Source organism: Trichechus manatus, unplaced genomic scaffold, assembly GCF_000243295.1.
Source record: "Trichechus manatus latirostris isolate Lorelei unplaced genomic scaffold, TriManLat1.0 scaffold00180, whole genome shotgun sequence".
Classification (NCBI taxonomy): domain Eukaryota; kingdom Metazoa; phylum Chordata; class Mammalia; order Sirenia; family Trichechidae; genus Trichechus; species Trichechus manatus.
Window position 1 is genome coordinate 5,144,995 of NW_004444116.1, and position 24,493 is coordinate 5,169,487.

Sequence of the window (24,493 nt, forward strand, 5' to 3'; positions counted from 1 at the left end):
GTGTCCTACTAAATGCATTCCCATTTTTCCTTTCAGAGAATCTCCACCGGACTTTTGGTAAGTGCTGGCATATCGTGGCCATCTCTGACCAGCTTGGTGTTTCACTCAGGCTGTGTGGCGCAAACGGTTAAGCACTCAACTACTAGCCAAAAAGTTGGAGGTTGGAACCCACCCAGAGGCACCTTGGAAGACAGGCCTGGCAATCTGTTTCTGAAAGGCTACAGCCTTGAAAAACCCTATGGAGTGCGGTTCTACTCTGCACACATGGGGTCACCATAACAACAACAACCAGTTGCCTGGGGGAACAAGGACACCTGGCTCCAGGCTGGTCCCCTCCTTCCTTCCCTCTCTTTTTCTTTCTTTGTAAATCATTTGTATCTAGGACTGATAAAATTATTCCAAATACCTATATAACACTTTTGTGTGCCAGGCACTAGTCTAACTGCTTTATGTATGTTAACTCACTTTGTAGGAACTGCAAGCACTTTATGCACATTACTTCTCTTTTCAGGTAACTACAAAAGGGAAACAAATAGACCCTTTGCACTTGAACTTGGTGTCTGGCTGGGGAAGGGATACATATACATGAACTGGAGTACGAAGTGAATACATATATCATTTACTGTACTCATGGCGGAGTGAGATTTCATGAGTACAGAAGAAATAGAGTAATAAAGTTAGGCTTCCTAGGCTAATCAAGGAAGGCTTCTTGGAGGAAGAGTGAGGCCATCTAGCCACACTAGAATTCTAGCCCTCCAAGGATATATGGTTTCTGTCCTTTTTTATTCACTGCAGATTGTCCAGTGCCTAAGGACAATGCCTGCAACAGAAGGACACCTAGATATTTGTTGAACAAATGAATGAATGAATGCTGCAGAAAGTATAAGATTTCATTAGGCAGAGAACAATAAACAGCCTTGTGGCAAAAAGGTGAAGCGTTTGGCTGCTAACCAAAAGGTTGATGGTTTGAACCTATCCAGCCACTCCACAGAAGAAAGACCTGGCGATCTGCTTCCATAAAGATTACAGCCTAGAAAACCCTATGGGGCAGTTCTACTCTGTCATATGGGGTCACTATGAGTAAGAATCGACTCAATGGCACCCAACAACAGAGCACAGATGGTCCCTGCTCTGACCAGCCCTCCTAAGACAGTAGACAACCCTACTCTGCTCCCCCAACACCTAGCACATTCTAGTTTATGACATCAGACCAGTGTGCAGGCCTTACACACACACACACACACACACACACAGTTTTTGCACATCCAGAGAGGAGGAATAGGATCTTTGTTTTGTAGGAGTCTAACAGTAGAAATCTTAACTCCCTTCAGCAATGTAGTGAAGCCAGAATAATGCACATATACGATGTAACACATAGCATTATGAGGAAATTCATTGTATTAAAATATAATTGTCAAAATATACTCAAATTATGGTATAATGATGTAAATGTTTATTTAAATAACAAAATAACGCATTAAGTAACAAATTGTAGCAGCAGGTCTAAGAACTATTATAATTTCAGAATATTAATATAAAGAAAATTTGAGATTTCTGTAACAACTCTAACGGGATATAAAAATATGTTTTCTGTTGATGAGAAATTCTCAAGTACTGCTGATACTGTGGTTTGTTGACTACATTTGTAATGAAAGAAAACGCTAAATTCAATCAGAGGTTAGTGAAAACATAGTGCTTTTCTTATTTAAGTTCGTGGACTCCCTGGATTCTATTCACAGATTCTTTTGGTATTCTTGGACCCCAGGTTAAGATACCTAATAAATGGAGAAGGGTTGGTGGGGCGTCAGGGAGAGCACTAATCCTATTCTGCCGTGAACACTCCAGATCCTCACTTTCTGAGAGTACCTGCCTGGAAGATCGCCCTGTTTGTAACTGTGCCGATTCTTGGACCCCTGGTTGCCTTGATCATCTGCTACAACTGGCTACATCGAAGACTAGCAGGTGGAGTGGCGGTGCAGGAAACAGGACCAAGTCAGCCCTGAATGGGAAACAAAAAGGGTGGAATAAGGGCTCAAGATTCTGGGTGCTGGGATTTCCTAACTCCTCTGTCCACACTCAACCCCCGGCCCCTCAGAAATACCATGAAGAGAACCACTTACTGAGATCTTAGTGGAAAGGGAAGGATGGTTCATGTGGATCTCCACAGGGAGGATGTGGGAGAGGGAGCTAGTCATCTTCCACCAGTCACCTACTTGTTTTCTCTGTTTTCAGGGCACTTCCTTGCAGAGCTAAGTAAGTTGTCTTCTTATAATCTGAGAAAAAACCAGGAAAGGGAGACAGAAGCAACAAGGAGGGCTATTCTACTGAGGGGTCAAAATCCCAGAGGACAGGAGAGGAGGGGTTGGAGAACATAGGTGGAGGCAGGACCCCCTCCTGTAAGGTAGAAGCCAAGGAGTCAGCTGTCAGAGACTCGGGTTAGGGTGGCAGGGAAGGAAGCTGGGGGCATTCCCACCTGCTGCCTGGTTTGCTCCACCTTCAGAGCTCCTCAGCAGGAATCCCAGTTTCTATCAGCTGCCTCCTTTCCCATTCCCAGTCACAGCAGCTGCCCAACCACATACACAAGATTCCAGCCAAATTTCCTCTTCCCTAGTTCAATAATTTCATAATTAAAAACTACTGACATAGTTTAGTTACATATATTCTTACCACAATAACAAAATTTTTTAAACAAGCCAAAGGCATAGATTTTTCCAAGTTATTTTCTCTTCCTTCTTCTAGGAAACCCCTTCTGAGTGATGTCACAGCCTAGGAGGAAGAGCTTGGCTGTTGCAGGAATTTGTCCTTGGGGTGTTTCATCCTCACAGGCCTCCTTGCTATGGGACATTCCAATATGCCCTTCCAGAAGTACTCTGAATTCCAAATAGGATTGATTTTCCTTCTTTTGTCATCTACCTTTTCCTTTTCCCAGCTCCTTCCTTCCTTTCCTCATTCTTGCTGCCAGCATCTTTCCCTGCCTCTCTCCAGTCTTCCACCTGGAAGCCCTCTGGCTGTGGCCATGCTGGTGCATTTCCCTTCACTGGAAAAATCCTGTGCTGGAGAGTAACCCAGACAGAAGAGCCTCTGCCAAGAACTGGAGACCAGGAACTTCCTTGACGTAAATTACAGCACACCAGCTTTGCAAATGGTGGTTGTTTCTTCAGAGACTACAGTCCTGACTGGGCAGAGCTGAGAGGTGTGGAAGGTAGAAGAGGAGGAACAGGAAAAGTCCAAAACATCAAAGAGGGAGCTGAGTGAGCTGCAGAGTGAGGACATGTGGAGAAACCCACAGAATACTGGCCAGAGCTCCATCTCGTCTCAGCAGCCTACCAAGGAACTGGAGTTGCAAGGGAAGAGAACCTGGCAACATATCTGCTTTAGAATGTTTCCCTTCCACTTCCACATGTTCCATGGGTCCTTCAGACTCTTTCCCTCCTCTCATCCTTCTTCTCCCATCTTCATACCTGTCAGAGTATCCACTGGTTTATTCAAGGATGACTAGTTGATGGTCTATCAAACACAAAGAAACAGGCTAGGTGCTAATTAATAATAATACAAGTTTCCCTGTGCCACTTTTCTCTTTTCCTTTCTGTATTTCCTTCATTATCTTTTCCTCCACCACAACCTCCTTACCCTGGAAGTCAGTCCTCAGGAAAATCAAACACAAAGAAAGACCTCAGTCAGAAAGGAGATTTATTTATGTTCCAAGACCCTCCTTTGCATTGTTTCCTTTGCATGCCTTCTCCCTTATCTCCCCTCTCCTGGGGGTAGGGATCCTAGGAGAAGATCCACTTCCTCTGTGCTTCCCACCCTTCCCAGCCATAGGGGAGGCAGCCCAAAAGAAGCCGAGCCACTGGCCCAGGACGACCCAGCATTTATGGGGGCTTCCCAGGCGTCGCCCCTCGCCATTGCGGCTCCTCCAGTGGCCCACAAGGCCCTCCTTCTCCCCAAAACAGAGGTCGCAGATAGGGCAACGGTAGATCTTCTGCTTCCAGTGGGTCTGCTGGTGTCTGACCAGCCCAGAGAATGAGCTGAAGGATTTGCCACAACGGAAGCAGCGGTTTTGCAGCTCTGTGAGGTGGGCCTTCTGGTGGCTAAAGAGATAGGCTTTCTTGCTAAAAGTGAAGGGACAATGGGGGCAAGAGAAGACCTTACATCTTGTGGGCCTTGCTGGGCGAGGGCTGGACCTGGTGTCCAAGCAGGGGTCTCTAGTGTTGGGTGCCCAGATCCTAGGCACAAGCCCTTGGGTTGTAACGATTGGTGCCTGAGTTCTTACAAAGATCACCTGGTTCCTGGTCATGGATGTCTGGCTCCTAACACTAGATGGTTGAGTCTGGGCCACAAGGCCCTCGGTTCTAAATGTGGACTCTTGGATCCTGGCCACTGGTGCTTGGTTCCTAATGACGGGTGCCTGGAATCCAGCTGTGGGGCCTGGAATCCTCACAATACCTCCTTGCTTCCCTGCCACTGGCTCCTGGCCTTCGTGAGTCTTCTGGTGGCGTTTGAGCTCAGATTGGTCCCGGAAGGCCTTCCCACAGAGTGGGCATGGATGGGGCCGGTAACCCAGATGGACACGGCGGTGACGACTAAGTCCAGATGGGTCACAGTAGGTCTTGTCACAGGTGGAGCAACGGAAGGGCTTTTCCCCAAGATGCATGCGCTTGTGGTAGCTGAGGGTCCTGGGGCTCCTAAATGATTTCCCGCACTGGCTGCAGGTATAAGTCCACTTGGGGTTGTGAACAAATTGGTGGCTATGGAGGTGGGAGCTCTTGTTGAAACACTTGCCACAGGTGTTGCAGCAAAACGATGACCCAGCCTGGGATGCTGGGAACACTGGGGTCCCAGCCATGGACCTGGCTGGAGCAGAGGGTGGGCTCTGGCCTGCCCATCCCCCAGCAGGGGAGACCTTGTCATCACCAGTCCCCTCATCTCTCAAATTCTGACTTTGCTCTTGAAGTTCCTCATACTCCTTCTTGCCTCCTGTAGTGATGAAGAATAACACAAGATTCACCAGGAGAACCCCAACACAAACCCTCCATTCTGTCCAAACTACTTCCCCTGTTTCTACTCTCCCTCTCTCATCCAAAACATTCACCCTCTTCTTTGGAACTCATAGGCTAGAAATAAGAATACAGTTTGGGGTTTTTAAATTAAAATCAAATAAAAATTTTACTGGAATCTTTCAACAATGTCATGAGAGATCAAAATCTTAACCTACAACCACATTTCTTGAAATTCATTCCCTCTTATTTTTGACATCACCCACATTCTACAGATTTCACAGAGACCCATAAGTGACCATACAACATATCATCCAAACTGGAACACTGGAGAGTGAAAGCAGTGCCATTAATAATTAAGCTGGAGTGAGAGGTATATATCAGGACAGTCCTGGCAAACTGCAAAGTGTGGTCAGCCTGGCCTGAAATTTCAACTTCTTACTCTACTCTCAGCAACAAGTCTCCCCTACTCCAGCCCAGTATTGAGCTTATCTCCCTTGCTTCTCTTTCTTCAGAAAGAACTTTTTAATCAAAGGGGTATCACTGACAGAAGCAACTGACATGTAGACTCCCAATTCCTAGAAACTGAAGACATTCACTTGTCCTGAATGGCTGAAATATTAATCTTCTTGAAGTCAAGGGACCAGAGCTGATGATCTCAGGTCTCTGCCAGCTCCAAGTCTGACCAGGCTGGAAAGGTGTGGGCTAGGAGAGGATATAGAGAGTGCTGATCCTTTCAGTCAGCCCTCCATCCTTCCAGGGTATGCCTTGGGCCCCTTTCATCTCCCTCTCTCCTTCACAACTCTTACCTAAAGGGGGGTAGTCTCCATTTGAGGGATGGTAATCTGCTTTCCACTCTTCCTCTGCTTGCTCAGCCTTGGTGATCAGATCTGATTTAGGCAGAAAGATTCTGGCTGGGGAATGGGAACAAGAGAAAGAGTTGAGTTCGTCCAGGCTTGATCCCTTCACACGTGATGGGGGCAATAAGCTATCTTCTCTGTCCTTGGTTTAAGAACCACAATCTGGAAAAGAGATATTCAAAAGGCCAGATCCCAGCAAAGTGCCTGGCACACAGGAACTCAGTAAATATTGGTTAGATAAATAGCTTCAAGGCAAATTTGCATATTCTGAGAACACTGCCATCATGTTACAAGTGTTATCTTTGCTTTCACTCAGGCTTTCATTTCTTCTCCTTGTACCCCTAAGCTTAATGATCCAGACCTTCCACATGTGGAAGGTTTAGAACCAGGGGTCAGTGAATCTCATGATAAGCTGATCTACCTGCCCAGGGAAAACAGATGTCCCAGGTGGATCCTGGGACAAGGGGCTTGCTGAGGGAACCCCAGTCTCTCACCTACAGATGCCAGGTTCTTGAAGGTCTCCAACATAACATCCTGATGGAGGGACCTCTGAGTGGCATCTAGACATTTCCACTCTTCCTGGGTGAAGTTCACTGTCACATCATCAAAGGTGACTGGCTTCTGGAATAGCAGCAGAGACTCAAGGAGTTGGGGAGAAATGTATACACAGACAGACATCCAGTCTCAAGGTTCAGAGAACTAAAACCTAAGAGAAAAATCAAACCATGGAAGGAAGAAAGAAACATGAAAAGACAGACACTAAGCCAGCAACTCTGAGGTTAAGACCTAAGAGAGAAATATGAAAGGACAGGTACAAAGCCAGAAACTTCAGAGATAAGGAAGGAAAGGCAAGATAAAGAGGAGGGAAGAAAGATGTGGGGAGAAAAGGGGATATACTGAAGATAAATAGGAAAGCAAAGCAAAGGAGAAAAGGCTGCCACTCTGATGAATTTCAGACTCCACAAAGGATGCCAGGATTGTACTGGGGTGGGGGTGAGGGGCTGAGAAAGGCCTTGCAGCTCCTTTCCCTGGGTGTCCTTTCATCTGGAACAGTCTCAGATTCCATTTGACCTGCAAGCAGGGAGAAGGATGAAAGAGCTCCTGGAGTCCAGTAACTGGTCCCGCCCTCTCTCTGGTTGCTCTCCTCACCTTCACCCATGCCATCCACCAGCACTCTCTCTTCATGGCTTCCTGCAGGGCTGCTGCCACATTGCCCAGCTGAGGGAGCTGCTTCTGTACAGGTTCCATTGGCCTCAACTGGTCCAACATGTCTTCTTCCATGGTGTCTCCTTCTAGCTTTGTCCATTCCTGACTGGACCCCTTCCTGGGACTCTCCACCTCCCAGTAACTGAGCAAATGAGGAGGCCATGAAAAGGCCTCAGGAGTTGGCGTGGCTTCCTGTGGCCAATATACCTGCTCCAAGGGGCTGTCTTCTTTTTCTGTTTCAATGTCCAAATTCTCCTCTTTCACAGTTGAGAATACCTTTGGTTGCCTCAAAGCCTGGGCCATAGAGTTCAGGGTCCTGGTTACCCTTGGCTCAGCTGCCATTGTCCAGCAATGCCAGGTTGGGGCTAGGAAGGTATCTGCCTTCTGCTTACCCCTGCTTCTAGCCACTGGCTGGTGCCTACCTCTAAGAACCTGAGGTCAGAGAGAAACAAAACGTATCAGCAAGAGGAAGGGTGAGAAACAAGTTTCCTCATTTGATCAGAGAACACCAAAAGTTATTAAAGCCATGCTGTGTGCCATTGGATACTCTCAGCAAGGCTCTGTGAGGTAACAATTACTGGCCCCATTTTAAAGAACCTAAAGTGCAAAGACACTAAGTAACTTGTTCGAGGATACTCTTGGTCCACAGGAGAGTGAGTGTTCAAACTCAGACCCAGTATTGCTGAAGACATGATTTCCACTGTCCCAAAGTGCTGTCCAGAGCAGCGGTGCTGTATTCTGGAAAGAAAGCGGGTGCCTGGGGGTAACCAGCCCTGGTTTGTCACAAACCAGCCTGTCTCTTCATTATCTCTGATTCGGTTTCATTAGAAAAGTGAGAATAAAGGAAACACTCTTTAAGATCCTTTCTAGGATGAAAAAATAAATGATTCTGTGACTGGATTTCTAATATTTACATCTTTGCAAAGAATAATTGTGATAACAACCCAACAGCAATCACTTATTTTATTCAGGGCTCACAATGAGTTTGGCACCAGGGTTCCCTGCCCTCCCTCGGGGAGTTCCTGCTGAGGTGCAAACATGGCTGAACTGTCACCAACATGGCTGAACTGCCTCCTCTTCCTTCTGGCAGCCACACACCCCATGTCTTTTTGAGACAGAATGAAAAGATTAAAGACTAAAAACCTGTTGAATTTCTTTCTTTTTTTATTACTAGCAAGGAAAACGGCATTTGATGGAGTTAACTGGGTGACCAAAAAAGAAGTTGTCATGAAAGCTGCATTCCTAGGATCTAAACTTCCTTCCTTTCTTCCTCCCTCTCTCCCTGCCTTCCCTTCTTTTCTTCAAGACTACTCAGAACCATTCTGTGAGGTGTGTGGGGCTAGCATTATTCTCTCACTCTCTAGCTGGTGGTACTAAAAGTTGTTATCAGTCACAGTGACCCTGTGTGATAAGAGTAGAACAGCCCATAGGGTTTTCTTGGCTGTAATCTTTAAGGAAGCAAATCGCTGGGTCTTTCTCTTGCAAAGATGTTGAATGGGTTCGAACCGCTAACCTTTATGTTAGCAGCCAAGCTCCAAACCGTTTTGCGCCGCCAAGGCTCCTCACACTAATATTAACACTTTAAAACAGCCTCAATATAATATCCTCAATATCCCTTAGCTTCTGTTCTCAAATCACTGCTGTCGTTAGTGCTCAAAATCGTATTCTCTGAGGGTAGTAGGAAAAGGTCCTTGGTCCGGATTCTAAAATGGCCCTCGGTTTGGGAAAGGGAGGGGTGTGACTGTAGGGACGGAATCTCTGGCAGCTGCCGCTTGCCCTCGGCATTTTCTTCTTCCAGGGGGCCCCATAGCCCAACCGGCTGGGGCTGGAAGGAGGCTAGGAATGACTCATCTGACTTTTGGCCAATACGCGGCTGAAGACGAAAAGGGGCTTATCTGGTACTAGGGTCCATCTCCACCCTTCCAGATTGTAAATCCCAGGGATGTGTCGCCATCTACCAGTTCCAAGTCCACCAATCTCTCTCCAGCTCAAAACCCTTCAATGGCTTCCCACAGTATTTCTGAAGACGGCCGCAATCTTCAGCCTCCCTCGCCGCCGCCTACCCAGTGCTCCAGTCCCACCAGTTTTCTACCCCTCAAGCCAAGCCAAACAGGCCTCTCCCTCGGCCCCCAAGCCTTCAAGGACCCTTTCCAGCCACCGCCCTGACCCTGCCGCCCAGACTGCGGGCGCTCTGGACCTTGGCGCCTGGTTTGTCACTGAGAGCCCAGGTCTGCATCTCAGCCTGGAAGCTCCCCGTGGGCAGGAGCCAAGATGTTTTCGCTCACCTCTTCGTGACCCACAGCAGGCGTTTATTAACACCCACTGAATGAGGAGTGTGCGCTCAGAAATTGTAGGCCCCTTGGCTGGGTCCGCAGTGCCCGATGCCAGCCTGTCCCTGACTTTCGTATCTGAGCCCCCGAATTTCTCTACATGTACCAGGAGCCCCTCTCGGCGCCGAGTCCCCAGCGTGACCGGAGCCGACAGCGCATCGAGCCACCCTCCACACTAACCCAGGTCTCCCCGAGTGACCGCAGGTTTTGGAAGCTGCTCCAAGATTAGGGGCTCAGTGTCTCCCTCGTCTGTCTAGGGCGGAACGGAGGAGGACGGGATAAACACCCTCCATCAACCTAGACCACCGCTGGCGCGACTCTGGGCAGTGATACTTACCGACGTGCGACGATCCGGCCGCAGGGGCGCAGGGGCGCAGGGGCCCAGGGTCTGGGGGCAGCCGCGCTCACTGTTCAGCCCCGCGCGGGTTCTCCAATACGCGGGCTGGATGCGCCCGCAGCCCCGCCTTGGCCCCGCCCCTGCTCTCCCTCACCCGAGCTTCCGCCCCCTTCCAGTGCACAGGCTCGCTGTACCCGGCCCAGGGATCCAGCTAAGCCTGGGGCCAGCCAGGTTCAAGAGGTGGCATCTTCAGAAGAATTTTAAAGCTAGGAGAGCCCCGTCATACCTCCACCTGCTCACTCCTCCTACCACTTGATAGCCGCTGGGCCAACCTAGAGCTACGATTTTTCCTTATTCCCAATCTTCTTATACTCTAGAAAAAAAGATTGCTTCTGATTAAAACGCACACAACTGCCAACTCATCACCTAGAGCCCAAAAGAGAAAAATGAGCCCTTCGCAGACCACTCCCCCTAAAGAGGCGTGGAGGCACACAGCATCTTAGACAAGCAAAGGCAATGGGGGAGAATACACAGGAGACTTAAGTGACACAGATACAGACAGAGCGGCAGAGAGGACAATGGCCAGGTAAAATCCTGCTAGTCCTCGGCGCTGACTAGAATCCAATTTAAGTTTCCCCTTCTCAGTGATGTCTATGTAGATATAGATATATCTACAAAACAAAACAAACCGGTTGGCCATCAAGTCGATTTCATCTCATGGCGACTCCATGCGCGCAGACTAGAACTTCTCCATAGGATTTTCAAGGCTGTGATCTTTTGGAAGCAGATTACCAGGCCTTTCTTCTGAGGCAACTCTGAGTGGGTAGAACTGCCTACCTATTGGTTAGTAGTCTGGCACTGAACCAATTGCGCCACCCAGGGACTCCTTTTTTTTTTTTTTTAAATCAGCCCAACTGAAATCACAGCATTGTTCTTTCCAATTAATTAGCATTTACCGTATTCCACTTTGTATTATAATAGTTTTTTATATTTTACAGTGGCATGGTGTCATGCATTGAATTGTGTCCCCCCAAAATATCTGTCAACTTAGCTGGGCCATGAGTCCCAGTATTGTGTGATTGTCCACCATTTTATGTGATTTTCCTATGTATTGTAAAATCTGTTTCTATGATGTTGATGAGATGGATTAGCAGCAGTTATATTGATGAGATCTACAAGATTAGATAGTGTCTTAAGCCAATCTCTTTTGAGATATAAAAGAGATGCAAACAGAGAGGCAGGGGGACCTCATACCACCAAGAAAGCAGCACCAGGAGCAGAACGCGTCTTTTGGACCCTGGCTTCCTGTGTAGAGAAGCTCCTTGACCAAGGGAGGATTAATGATAAGGACCTTCATCCAGAGCCGACAGCGAAAGCCTTCCCCTGCAGCTGACGCCCTGAATTTGGACTTCTAGTTTACTAGACTATGGGAGAATACATTTCTGTTTGTTGAAGCTATCCACTTGTGGTATTTCTGTTATAGCAGCACTAGACTAAGACACATGGGGTTTTACAATTTACAAAATGCTTTTGTAATCATAACAAAACGAAACCAAACCCATTGCCTTCGAGTCAATTCCTACTCATAGAAACCCTAAAAGACAGAGTAGAAATGCCCCATAGGGCTTCCAAGGCTGTAATGTTTAGGGAAGCAGACTCCCACATCTTTTTCCCATGGAGTGGCTGGTGGGTTCAAACTGCCGACCTTTCGGTTAGCAGCCCAGTGCTTTAACCATCGCGCCACCTGGGCTCCTTTTTGTAAACATAGCCTCAGTTAAATCCTCACAAACACCCTGTGAGGTGGGCTTTATCACTGTCTTTACAGGTGAGGAAAGTGGGCCCCAGATGTTGAGCCTTGACAGAGATCACATGGTACTGCACCAGGACCGGAAACCAGATCCTCCGATTTCACATCACTACGCTGATGTCTCAGCTCCACTGTAAAGTCCTGGATGGCCAGCAGGTGCCAGGCTTTATATCTCCTACTGTTCCCAAGGCACTTGACACAGGGCTGTGCCCCTTGCAGGCAGGCAATCCATGTCTGTGGGCTCGAGAGGCTCAGGCAAGGTCAGGGTGAGGGAACCAGTTTGATGGATGAAGAAGGTAGTGGGAAGCACATGAGGCATGACATTGAAGCAGTCATGTTGATTACCACCAACTTCAGATCCACATGAAAACAAGCCATCAAACTCTAAGCCAGGTGTAGGTAAACTTGGTTGGGAATGGGGCTGAACTGCCTCTCCCAGCAGGCTGTGCAAACTCTGGGGATGCTAGAGCTCAGGGCCCGGTGAGATTTCTGAACATCTGAGATACCTGAGATAGCACTCTCCCTGGTACCCTTCTTCTACTCAGTGATGTTGCTTCTCTTAGCTAATGCTATCTCCACGCCACCCTGAGGGGGCACCAGCAACTGATGTCTTTCTCTACAGGTGACAAAACAGAGGCTCAGCACTTCACAAAAGTCCACAGGGTGACATGATACGATGATCATCAAAGACCAGCCCTGACCCTCTGGCAGAGAAAGTATGAGCTGGGGGAGGCATGGAGCCACAGGAAGGAGGAGAAAGTACATGGGTCCTTGTCTCCCAGAGCTGTTAATATCCATTTCTGGGTTCTCTTGGGGACCACTGAACCCAGAAGAAAATGCAGGGGCCCGGGGTGGACTGAGTCTCACAACAGACACTCGCTAAAGACATACCACTTAAATAATCTGTTTTCTACCTGCAAAAAGGGGTGTATGGGAGGGAAATACGCTGAATTTGCTCTACTTCTGCTTTGTTGTTGTTGTTAGTTGCTGTCAAGTCAATTCCAACTCATGGCTCCTTCAGTAATGACTCTCTGAGGTATTGCATTCTCTCTCATACTGAAGCTGCAGATTAACCACCACACTTACTGATATGAAGCTTGACTGGAAAGTTAGAAAGCTTAGTGAGAGAGTGTCTGAGAGATATCCTAGTACGTGGGACCCCCAGGGATAGACGCACTTGAAGAGGAAGGCACTTGCTGGGCAGCCCAAACCCCTTCGGTAAGATTATTCTTTATACTCCCTTTTCTGGGGGAAGACATCCTAATGAGAATGAAGTGGTGGACAATACCCCTGCCTCCCCCTTTTGATATGAAAAGTGACAGCCAAGGGAACAGAGTGAACTAGCTCCCTTTCAAATTGCTGGTAGAATAAAGGGTGAAGTAACTCAAGGAGATAGGATGCCAAGATATTTGAGTCCACCTGGTTTTTCCTTCCCCTCAACACCTTATTATCCAATCCCTCCCAGGCTTCTGAGACCCTCCTTGCCCCCTGCACAGCCCCACCGTTGGCAGGGTCACCACTTGCTGCCCCCTTGAGCCTAAAGTGACTGCCAGGACTCCTCCTACAGGTGAGCAATGCTGTGCATGATGAGGTCTGGGCTCTAGTGGGAACTCTTGCCACAGCCCCTGCATGTTTGAGTGCTTGTTGCATGTTGAGCAGGTGTGAGGCTCCTTGTCTGTATGGACATGCTGATGCAAGGGTAGACCCAAAGCTCTTGCCACAGTCCCCGTGGTTCACTGGACCCGAGTGGTGGATGAAGCCCTTGCTACAGACGCCACATTGAAGGGTAACTCACACGCGTGGCTCTTTTGGTGGTGGTTCAGGTTGCAACGTCAGACAATGGTCTTGCTGCAGTTGCAGCAACTGTAACCTCTTCCACTGCGTGTGTCCCATGGTGCGGTGTGAGGTTTGCACGCTGAGCAAAGTCTTCGCCACACTGCAAGCAGGTGTGGGGCCGCTCTTCTGTGTGGCTGTGCTGGCGACAAGCCAAGTCAGACGTCTTCTTAAAGTGCTTGCTTCATGTCGAGCAGTGGTAGGTGTTCCCCAGGGTGGACTGCCAGATGTTGGGCTCAGCTGGGACCGTGCTGGGAGCACTTGCCACACTGTCCACTGCTGAGGGATCTCTCCCGTGTGCATCTGCTGGTGCTTGATGAGGTGGGAGCAGCAGGTGAAGCTCTTGCCACAGTCATGGCAGGTGTAGGACTTCTCAGGACCATGCCTGTGGCACTTTGGTGGGCCCAGGGTGGGCAGAGGCTGCCTGGCTGTGGTGCCAGCTGTGGGGCTGCCAGTATCTCCTCCCCTTCCCAGGCCAGGGCTATCCCCGCCTTGGTCTCACTCTACATCTCAGGTCCTGGAGAGAGGAAACAAATTTATTTTATGAAGTATGGGAGGCATGCTCCAAAATAAGGCTGAAAGAAGTTGGGCAGAGGCATGTAGTTTGTTATGGACAGTACCCAGAGAGAGAGACACAGGCAGATAGGTAAATCCTGATATGAGCAAAAGTTACAATGATGAAGAGATGAAAATTAGTGTTCTGGCATCATTTGATCATAAATAGAAGATGTCTGGCTCTCTAAACTAACAGAAAAAGAGAACACAATCAGGGAAATTTTTTAAAAAAGTTTCCATTTGCTGTTTAAACACATTATACCACTGTTTTTTCCCCCAGCAGAATTACTTTGCTACCTAGACTTCGTTGAGGTTGAACCTGAAAACTTGTATTCTCTGTTACTCCTTGAGTAAAAGCATGAGGAGAGTGTCCAGATGGCTGACAGGAGGGGACTCATCATCAGAAGGAATGTGGAGATGTGATAGGACCATATTTGATGTCTGCAGTAGCTCAGCAGATGCTGGTCTTGCCTTTGGTTTCTTCTCTAGTCTCCTAAGTAGTGGAGGCAAAGGACTATACATACTGTGGCCTTTCCTCTAGAAAACAAAACAAAACAAAATTCACCAACTCCTTTTACCATCAATGGCAGTGATAGGTCTAAACGTAACTTCCTTGCTGAAACAGAAGACAGTTGTCCTTAGTACTAGCCTGTGCAGAAAGAGGAGGCAATGTCTTACATCCCTGAGAGAAAAATAACTCTCCAGAAACTCCCCACTTTACTGGGGTAAGGAGAAATGATGCTTAGCCAAGGATCTCGTGTTTCTACAGTTCTCCTTGTCTCCATCTTTGTGCAGAGTCCTCTTGACTGAGTGCCACTTTCCCCATTCCTCAGGTGGGAGGCACATGTCCATGTTCTCAGAGGTTGACTCTAAAATTAAATTTCCAAACCCACACTCATCAATAGACACAGAAAAAGCATTTGATAAAATCTAACATCCTTTCAGGACAAAAATACTGAACAAACTAGGAATAGAAGGTGTTATGGATTGAATTGTGTCCCGCAAAATATGTGTTGAATTCCTGGCCCTTGTACCTGTGGATGTGATCCTTTTTGGAAGTAGTTTTATTTTGGTATGTTAATGAGGGTGTCATATCCTTAGGGACACACAGTGGCTGCTAATAAGGGGTGGAAACGTGGCCACTAAGCATTTGGAAAAGCCACTCCACTACATGTTCTCTAGATATACAAAAAGGAGATATAACATTGAAACTGCAAGCTACTTAGAAAAGAACGGGTTGCCCTGGTGACAAGCAGAGGGACTTTACAGAAGAGGTAGTTTAAGAACAGTTTCCCATGGTAACAGCAGGGGGATCTTCCCAGGGCACAGCAGATGTAACTTCTATACAGGATTAAAATAATGTTTAGCCTTACAAGATTGGCTTAAAGCAGAATAATTGAAAATAACAGCTGGGCAAAACCTAGGGATAAGAAAGGGGGCAAGTCAGACGCCAAATTGAGACTCATGCTCATGTGGAACAATCTCCCGGTGAGTTAATTGCACAGTCCCAGACTGTAGTGTGCCTTGCCATTAGCACCATTGCTATTCGTCTTGTAAGAGTACCAGTTAATAAACTGCTAACCATCATTGATGTGCCTGAATCATCTCTGTCACAGATAGGAACAGAAGGGGACTGACTCACTTCAGGGAACCCTCTTGCATTATCCAGAGGTCCTGAATATGACAGAGGTCATATCAGAGTATGTGGATCCTAACCCTAATCACTCCTGTGTTATGAAAAGAGAAGAGGAGACACAAAGACACACACCAGGGGAAGATGCCATATGAAAATAGACACACATGGCAGATGCGTCTACAAGCCCAGAAACACCAAGGATTGCTGGCTAACAGAAGCTGAAATAGACAAAGGAGGACCTCAGACTTCTAGCCTCCTGGACTTTGAGAAAATAAATTTCTCTTTATTAAAGCCACTCACTTGTGTTTTTTTTTTTTTTTTTTTATGGAAGGACTAAGTAACTAAGACATCCACCAAAATGGAGGCCTAGTATCTCACGGACATTTTGGGTATTGGAAACAATATACGCCTTACTTGGGCATCCAACTTGGTCCTTTTTATCAGCCAACCTTTAAATTAGCATCCTTTGAGTGGGGCCCAAATCAACGGGTTGTGTTGGAAGCAATACAGCAAGCTGTGCCAAGCTTTTTACCTTGAGAGCCCCACAACCCTAATAAATCCTTTTAGCTACACAGTTCTGAGACTGAGGATTTTGCTGATAGCAGACTCTGGCAAAGGGAGGCAGCCTCTACTCAGTGACATCCCTTAGGGTTTTGGACTTGTCACTTTCCTGTCACTGCTACTGGATACATAACTTTTTAAAGCAGCTATTAGCTTGCTACTGGGCTCTGGTCAAAACTGAACACCTGATCCATGGAGGCCTTATGACACTCTGACTTGATACTCACAGTTGGGGTAGGTCAATCTGGACTCAACTTCTAAGAAGGTGGGAAGGACACAACAAGCCTTGCTTGTCAAATGGAAATGATATATTCAAGGATGGAGTTGGCTTGGCCCTAAGGGGCATCTCAGCTTTATATGGAAAAGGGCAGCTATTGCTTTGGGGAAAATTTTATCCCCCACTCTGCCACCTAAAGCAAAGCTACTGGCTCAATGGGGCTCTCAATTCACAGTGCTTCCCTTAAATACCTGGGCCTGGTTCACTATGATTCAGCTAACTTGAAACCTAATGATGTCCCTGGATACTGTGCTGTTCAACCTCAGTACCAGTTACGCAGAACCAAAAATGGATGTTGTCACTCTGCTCAGTGGGCAGAACTTAAGGCCACTCTCCTCTGAGTATGTAGCTGAGTATATAGCTCTGGCCAATCCGCCCCTTGTTGAACCTTGCTTTATTTTTACTGACTGATGGGCTGTTGCCATGGTCTAGCTGTTTGACCTGCTACTTGAAAAACTATAGACTTACTAAACATTTCTCTTTAGGGCTATGAAAAGTGGAAACAAATCATGGCTGCTAACCAAACCCTCTAAGTCACTCGTGTAGATGTCTGCAGTAAGGGCCTGTTCTGTGATGAGACTGACTAGAATCAAACTGCTGATAGAACCTGTTCTGCCCAGATTGCCCCTATTGCTGCCCAAACCCATCATCATACCAGACATAGTAAGACGTTCACCATCATATACTGGGAACAAAGTAAAGGACTCTGTTTCTGATTTAGACTTATGACTCCTGCCAAAAGTTGACCCCTTTGTCTTGCAATGAGGAAGGCCACATTGCAAGGGGCATTGTCTATGCCCTCTCCTGGCAGGTTGATTACATTGGACCTTGGACCCTCTTGCAGGGCTCTCAGTGATGTCTCGCCACTGTTGAGATCTTTCTATGGTACAGTGATCTAGTCCAATTAGCCTGCTCCAGCAGCACCATGAAATGAATTTGTCATGTTTTTGGCTTTCAGACCATTTTCAGTCTGATAATAGTGTGTCTTATACTGCAAAGACACTCAACAATAGACTTCTAGTCAAGGTATCAATAGACATTCCATGCTTCCTACCATCATTTACAGAATGAAAGGGCCTCAAAAAATCAACTGAAAAAAAAAAAAAGATTTCTTACCCTTCTTCTTTTATCTCCCCCCAGTTCACATACTTTCGTAAGGCAGTTTAGTCACTGAATGCTACTGCTTCTCTTGGTCACTTTGTGAGTTATGGTCAGTACGAAATAGGTGAGGGGTCATATAGACTTACTTTGGAAATTCCTGGACATAGTGTTTCTTTCTTTCTCCTAATGGCAAACCCAGGCTGGCCTGATTGGTACACTCCCCTAGTGTACCAATGGCAGCCCAACCAAAAGGAGGTATAAGTGATTCAAACTTAATTCTGGCACAAACACCTAGATTCTCTTGTCGTATTTACACAGTTCTAGATTATAAGGATAATGACCACTTGGTTGAGTACATTGCTCACTAAGTCCCGAGGACCAAAGCGGGGGACCTAATGGGTCTCTGTAACTTTTATAAAAAATGCTTTTGTTCTAGTCCCTGGGTAGCACAAATGAGCACTCGACTATTAACTAAAAGGCTAGAGGATGGAACCCACCCAGAGGTACCTCAGAAGGCAGGCCTGGCAATCTTCTTCTGAAAGTTCATAGGGTCACCATGAGTCAGAATTGACTAGATGGCAACCACCACCAACAATGGTAAGGAAGAAAAAACATAATAAAATTTTTTTAAATGGTCTTGTCCCTCTTGCTGAAACAGGGAAGAATTCTGAGCCAACATCCTTTTGGGTTATACTTGGGTTATGTGTCTTTTGGGTTATACTTGGGTTGTGTGTCAACCCTATAGCCAATTACTGGCTACACTGCTTCCAATCACTGTGGCCAAGAGGATGAGATCTAAGATTGGATGGAACTTGTGGGGAAAAAAAAGCAGTACTCTAAGAAGAGGAGGGTGAGATTTTACTTACCAGAAAAAGGGACACTGGGCAAGCAAAAAAAGACAAAATTCCACACTTACAGACCCACAAATTTATGTACATAAAGTAAAATAAAATTTAAGAAATCCATTGGCTGAATGTCTTATTTTTTTTTAATTTGTAAGTTGGACTTTTATTACCTTATCTACAAATAATGCACAAATTCCTGTGAAGTAGGCTTTCTTAAATAGAACAGGCCCATTTTAGCACAATTCAAAGGCCCAAAATTAAGATTTCTTTTCTTTTGTAGAGAAAAACCTTTAATAAACAATTTTTCACAAGATACAAACTGGACCTTAGATTTGCATGCAATAGGTTGTTGATTTGGCTTAATTTTATCAGACATTGAGACTTGCCGTAATAGTTAAGTGAAGGAGAGGGGCAGGCTAACAAAAATCACCAATACAACAATATGTTTCAATTTGAAAGCAGTTACTATTTTATTAACTAAGCAGATTATAAAAATAATCATGGTAGACACCTTAGTTCATCCTTCTAATAAGCCTGTTGACCTAGTCTTTCTTGTTGCCAGCATCTCCACTTTGTACAAAATGGGTGGTCTCTCTCTTCATTCATTGTTGTTGTTAGTTGTCATTGAGTTGATTCCAACTTATGGTAACTCCATGTAAGTAGAGTAGAATTATTTCATAGGGTTTTCAAGGCTGTTACCTGTTAGACAAAGATTGCCAGGCCTTACTTCCAAGGCACTTCTGGGGGAGTGTGAACCACCAACCTTTTGGTTAGTAGTTCAGTGGTTAACCATTATGCCACTCAGGGACTCCATTCTTCATTCATGTTTTAAGATAATTTAAAGGGCCATAGGAAGTTGCTTGCTTCCTGGAAGTGTTTTTCAACAGTTTAAACCCCGTTGCCGTACAGTTGTTCCGACTCAGAGCAACCCTACAGGAAAGAGTAGAACTGCCCCATAGGGTTTCCAAGGAGCAACTGGTGGATTTGAACTACCAAGCTTTTGGTTAGCGGTTGAGCTCTTAAACACTATGCCACCAGGGCTCCTTTTCCAACAGTATAGATCTCATAAATCAGGTCCTCCATGCAGATGATGCCATATTTACCAAGGGATCATTCAATCAAAGTGCTATCTGTCAGGATAATTTGCTTCTTGATTTTGCCATAACCACGTTGTAGATCATTTCATTCACTAACTTCAAGTTCAAGTACTCCATGCACTCTATGGTTCCATAATTCTCAGCATGTCAGTCGAAGCCTTGCTGAGCTTAACAGAGGTACCACTGAAGATTTGACAAAGATGAAGAAACTGCAACACCTTTAGGACCTTTAGGCTCACACTATTGATACCTTTGATTCTGCTAACAAATACCAATTTGGTTTCCATAGGTACATAAAAGTTGCCAGCTTTTCTTGCCATTCTAGCCATTTGAATCTCTGTTCTGTACATCTGCCTATATTCCTTGTAATAGTGCTTAGCTTTTTCACAGATAAGCTTCCTCCTCACCTTTCAAAGCATCTTTTGAGTGAACTTCTTAGGTGCTTGATCTTCAGTTCTGTGAAATTCCTTTGTTTTCTCTTAAGGGCTCTGGCAAAGAAGTAACCTTTATATATACATATATATACAATTTTTTTGGGCTTTAGGTGAAAGTTTACAGCGCATTTAGTTTCTCACTCAAAAATTTATACACAAATTGTTTTGTGACATTGGCTGCAATCCTCGCAATGTAACAGCACTCTCCCCCTTTCCACTTTGGGTTCCCTGTGTCCATTCTTCCAGTTTTCCTGTCCTTTCCTGTCTTCTTGCCTTGTTTTTGGGCAGGAGTTGCCCATTTGGTCTCGGATATTTGGGTGAACTAAGAAGCACGTTCCTCACATGTATTATTGTTTGTTTTATAGGCCTGTCCAATCTTTGTCTGAAAAGTGGGCTTTGGGAGTGGCTTCGATTCTGAGCTAGCAGAGTGTTCAGTGGCCGTAGTCTCAGGGGTTCCTCCAGTCTCTGTCAGACCAGTAAGTCTGGCATTTTGTGTGTGTGTGTGAATTTGAATTTTCTTCTACATTTTTTTCCTGCTCTTTCCAGGATTCTCTGTTGTAGTCCCTGTCAGAGCAAATGGTGGTGGTAGTCGGGCACCATCTAGTTCTTCTGGGCTGGTGGAGGCTCTGCTTCATGTGGTCCTTTAGTCCTTTGGGCTAATATTTTCCTGTGTCTTTGGTTTTCTTCATTGTCCTTTGCTTTGGACTGGATGGGAACAATATATGTGTCTTAGATGGCTAATCTCAAGCTTTTAAGACTTGAGACACTACTCACCAAAGCAAGATGAACTACGTTATTCCAGTTGACCTAGATGTCCCCCGAGACTATTGTCCCCAGCTGTCAGCTCCAGCAACTCCTTCCCTCAAGGTGTTTGAATGTGTCTAGAGGAACCTTTTTTTTTTTTCTTCGACACCCTCCACAGTTCCAGCCAGAAAAGAGCTGGATAAATTTCTTATTCCCCTCAGTAGAATACTCTGTCAATATAGGAGACTTTAGAAAGTTTATTCTCAACTAAGTCAGGATATATTAATTTCCAGGTTATCAAGTTGTGTTGATGGTTAAATGAGATAAATAGTATTTGACACATGACATACGTTTAAGAAGTTTTACTTTCTCCTTCTACACCACTACCTTTTTCCTTTTTGCTATGGGGCTAGCAACAAAAATATTTGATATAATGATAAATGAGATGCAGTTTATTTATTATTTGAATTGACAGTAGTTAGCAAGTTAGTTTTAGAAAGCCTATGCTGTCAGGTCATTGCTGGCCTGCTTTCTGGCTTCCCTCTTGAGGAATAAAATGAACCCTTATTTAGCCTTATTCTAATTTTTGGTGCTAATCCAATAATAAGACTTTATAATTAGTAGATCTATTTAAAACAACTAACCAATGTTGTACGCCTTTCATCCTGAGGCTCAATTTTCCAAGCACTTCAATTTTCATGGTTAAAGATAGTATCAGGCAGGCTTTAGTGAGCTCTAAGTCTTATCTCTGATTCAGTATGAGGACTACAATAGTTATCTTCTTTGTCGCCTGCCCCTGTAACATGATGATCTCTACTGTATCTAATTTGGGCTCTCTTAACTCTCAAATGTTGCTTCAGTTAAACCTAAGATTGGTCCCGTCCTCAGTGACATCCAATTCAGTAGTTCTACAGCCTTGTTTGTCAGCATTTCTCCCATTCCTATTCTGTTCTTACATCCAAAATCCAATGACCAAGCACTTATTTTGTTCCTTCGGTATCCTATCCCTGTTCCTTAAATGGGTTCCACTGCTTCCCTGCCTGATCCCCAGTACCTCAGAACTATTGATCTTCCCCGCCCACTTGTTTTCGGTGGACTGGAATTCTACCCTTGAAATGTTGATCCCTCATCATGTTGCCTTTGCCGCAAATGCCCATCAGGTTGTTGACACCTTCTCCTTTTCCCATTGCATCCTTAACTGTACCATTGGATTTTAACAGAGGTCTTTGGTGGCTAAGCAAAAGGGGATTTGGTGGATTGATGGGTATTCAAGCCATGAAGAAGCAGCTGGTATAGACAACTTTATTTTTTTATTGTGCTTTAGATGAAGTTTACAGAGAAAATTAGTTTCTCATTAAACAATTAATACACATATTGTTTTGTGACATTGGTTACCAACCCCATGACATGTCAACACTCTCCCCTTCTCGACCTTAGGTTTCCCACTGCCAGCTTTCCTGTCCCCTCCTACCTTCTCATCTTTGCCCCTGGGTTGGTGTGCCCATTTAGTCTCATTTTGTTTTATGGGCCTGTCTAATCTTTGGCTGAACGGTGAACCTCAGGAATAACTTCAGTACTGAGTTAAAAGGGTGTCCAGGGGCTATACTTTCAGGGTTTCTCCAGTCTCCACCAGACCAATAAGTCTGGTCTTTTCTTGTGAGTTTGAATTTTGTTCTACATTTTTCTCCAGCTCTATCCAGGACCGTCTATTGTGATCCCTGTCAGAGCAGTAGGTGGTGGTAGCAGGGCATCATCTAGTTGTGTCGGACTCAGTCTGGTGGAAGCTCTGGTAGTTGTGGTCCATTAGTCCTTTGGACTAATCTTTCCCTTATGTCTTTTGTTTACTTGATTCTCCCTTGCTCCAGATGGGGTAGGACCAGTGGAGTATCTTAGATGGCCGCTCATAGGCTTTTAAGACCCCAGACACTACTCACTAAAGTAGGATGTAGACCACTTTCTTTACAAACTATGTTATGCCAGTTGAGCTAGATGTCCCCCAAGACCATGATCCCCAGCACTCAGCCGAGTAATTTGGTCACTCAGGGAGTTTGAATGTGTCTATGAAGCTTCCATGACCTTGCCTTGGTCACATTGTGCTGGCTTCCCCAGTATTGTGTACTGTGGCATAGACAATTGCTAATAAGAGACTTAGTTTTGAAGGAATGCAAATAAATAGCATGGTAGTTTATTCAGATGGGAGAGACTCAAGCATATTTGTAGGTCAGTAGGAATAGTCCAGTTGAGAAGGAACAGCTAGATATAGAGGAAACAGAAAGGATAGTTGATAGCATAAGCTTATGAGGAAGTGAGAGAAGCAGTCATCTTCTACCATGAGAAGAAAGAGATGGAGAAAGGCAGTGAGCAGAAAGAAAGAATGAGCAGATACAAAGAAAGATGCAGCGACAAGAGTTGGCAGGAGTACTTACTACCTTGGCTCCAATCTCCTGTGAGGTCTAGTTCAAGATACTTTCTATTTTCCCTTTTTTTTTTCCATACTTACCCAAAGGAGGTTTCTAATGAGATGGATTGACACAGTGGCTGCAACAATGGGCTCAAACATAGCAATGATTTTGAGGATGGTGCAGTACCAGGGGCAGTGTTTTGTTCTGTTGTGCATAGGGTCACTATGAGTTGAAACCTACTCAATGGCACCTAACAACAACAACAACAAAAAGGCTTGTAAACAAGAAACTTTGACCATGATGTTAATGTATTTCAAATCTCATCAAACTTTTCAACTTTATTTTTAAATTAAAAGCCATAGTCCCTAGTGCATTTGGAACCTGCTAACCAAGACGTGTTTTTTCCTCCGCCTCTAAACAGTTGATCTCTCCATCTGTTTCACAGAAAAAATAAGAAGCCATGTGAAGGAAATTCTTTCTGTCAGAGATTTATTTTTTTCTTGTATCTTAACTCCTAGGAATCACTGCTACATTAACATGGAAGAATTTTCTAAGGGAAGTAATATCAACTGGGTGTGCTCCTCCAGTAAATTTCCTGATTTTCTTAATTTATCAATCCATTTGGATAGCTTGTTAATTGTCTTTCATATAAGTTCTTATATTTGTAAAAGTATTTTCAAATGGAAAACCCTAACGGTGTGCAACTACATTGCTTTTGTACACAGCCGCCAACTTTGCTGCTTGTGTCTAAGTTACTAAAATATTTGGAAATGCCAGTACTCACATACTATTTAGCTGCTCTCTGCAATTGCTTATGAAATCAGAAACCACTAAGCGCATCTATGAAAGGCTGCCTCCTCAATATTTAAGTACACCACTCTTCCCTGATCTTCAAACAAAATATTTTATTTAATTGAAATCAAGTTCAAATGAACATTAGTCTTTAAGGGCGCTTCACAATGGTGGCAGAGTGGGGCATGCGTAGAAGGGACTGGATAGGCTTCGCAATCATTTACACTTTTTTTTTGTTTATTGTTGTAGTTTAAGTGAAAGTTTACATTTCAAGTTAGTCTCTTATACAAAAATTTATACGTACATTGTTATGTGACCTTAATTGCTCTCCCTATACTGTGACAGCATATTCCTCTTTTCCACCCCTGATTTCCCATGTCCACTCAACCGGCTCCTAACCCTCTCTGCCTTCTCGTCTCACCTCCAGGCAGAAGCTGCCCATTTAGTCTCATGTATCTACTTGAGCTAAGAAACACACTCTTCACAAGTATCATTTCATGTCACACAGTCCACTCCAATCTTTGTCTGAAGAGGTAGCCTCAGAAATTGTTCTAGTTCTGGGCTGATAGAGAATTCAGGGGTCCTGCTTTCCGGGGTTCCTCCAGTCTCAGTCAGACCATTAAGTCTAGTCTTCTTACTAGAGTTTGAGTTCTGCACCCCATCTTTCTCCTGCTCCATC

At 45.2% G+C, this 24,493-nt stretch overlaps 2 protein-coding genes and 1 pseudogene across 4 annotated transcripts in view; 1 reads left to right on the top strand and 2 right to left on the bottom strand.

Annotated features, from left to right (window-relative positions):
- MOG (myelin oligodendrocyte glycoprotein) overlaps window positions 1–2,753 on the top strand; it is an 11,370-nt gene extending 8,617 nt beyond the window's left edge. Inside the window, exons 5-8 of one of the 3 annotated variants that reach the window (XM_004387104.1) lie at window positions 37–57; window positions 1,846–1,962; window positions 2,233–2,253; window positions 2,740–2,753. In XM_004387104.1, the coding sequence (XP_004387161.1) occupies window positions 37–57; window positions 1,846–1,962; window positions 2,233–2,253; window positions 2,740–2,753 (173 nt within the window). Of the gene's footprint in view, window positions 1–36; window positions 58–1,845; window positions 1,963–2,232; window positions 2,376–2,739 lie in introns of those variants that run through there. The other 2 variants (XM_012558665.2, XM_004387105.1) reach the window with 2 other exon arrangements.
- Window positions 2,754–3,694: 941 nt separating this feature from the next.
- ZFP57 (ZFP57 zinc finger protein) lies at window positions 3,695–7,126 on the bottom strand. Its single transcript, XM_004391277.1, is given in 4 exon segments — window positions 3,695–4,977; window positions 5,798–5,911; window positions 6,352–6,478; window positions 7,007–7,126. Coding segments are annotated over 4 exon segments (1,644 nt in total).
- Window positions 7,127–18,857: 11,731 nt separating this feature from the next.
- LOC101348470 (60S ribosomal protein L7-like) overlaps window positions 18,858–24,493 on the bottom strand; it is a 7,205-nt pseudogene continuing 1,569 nt past the window's right edge.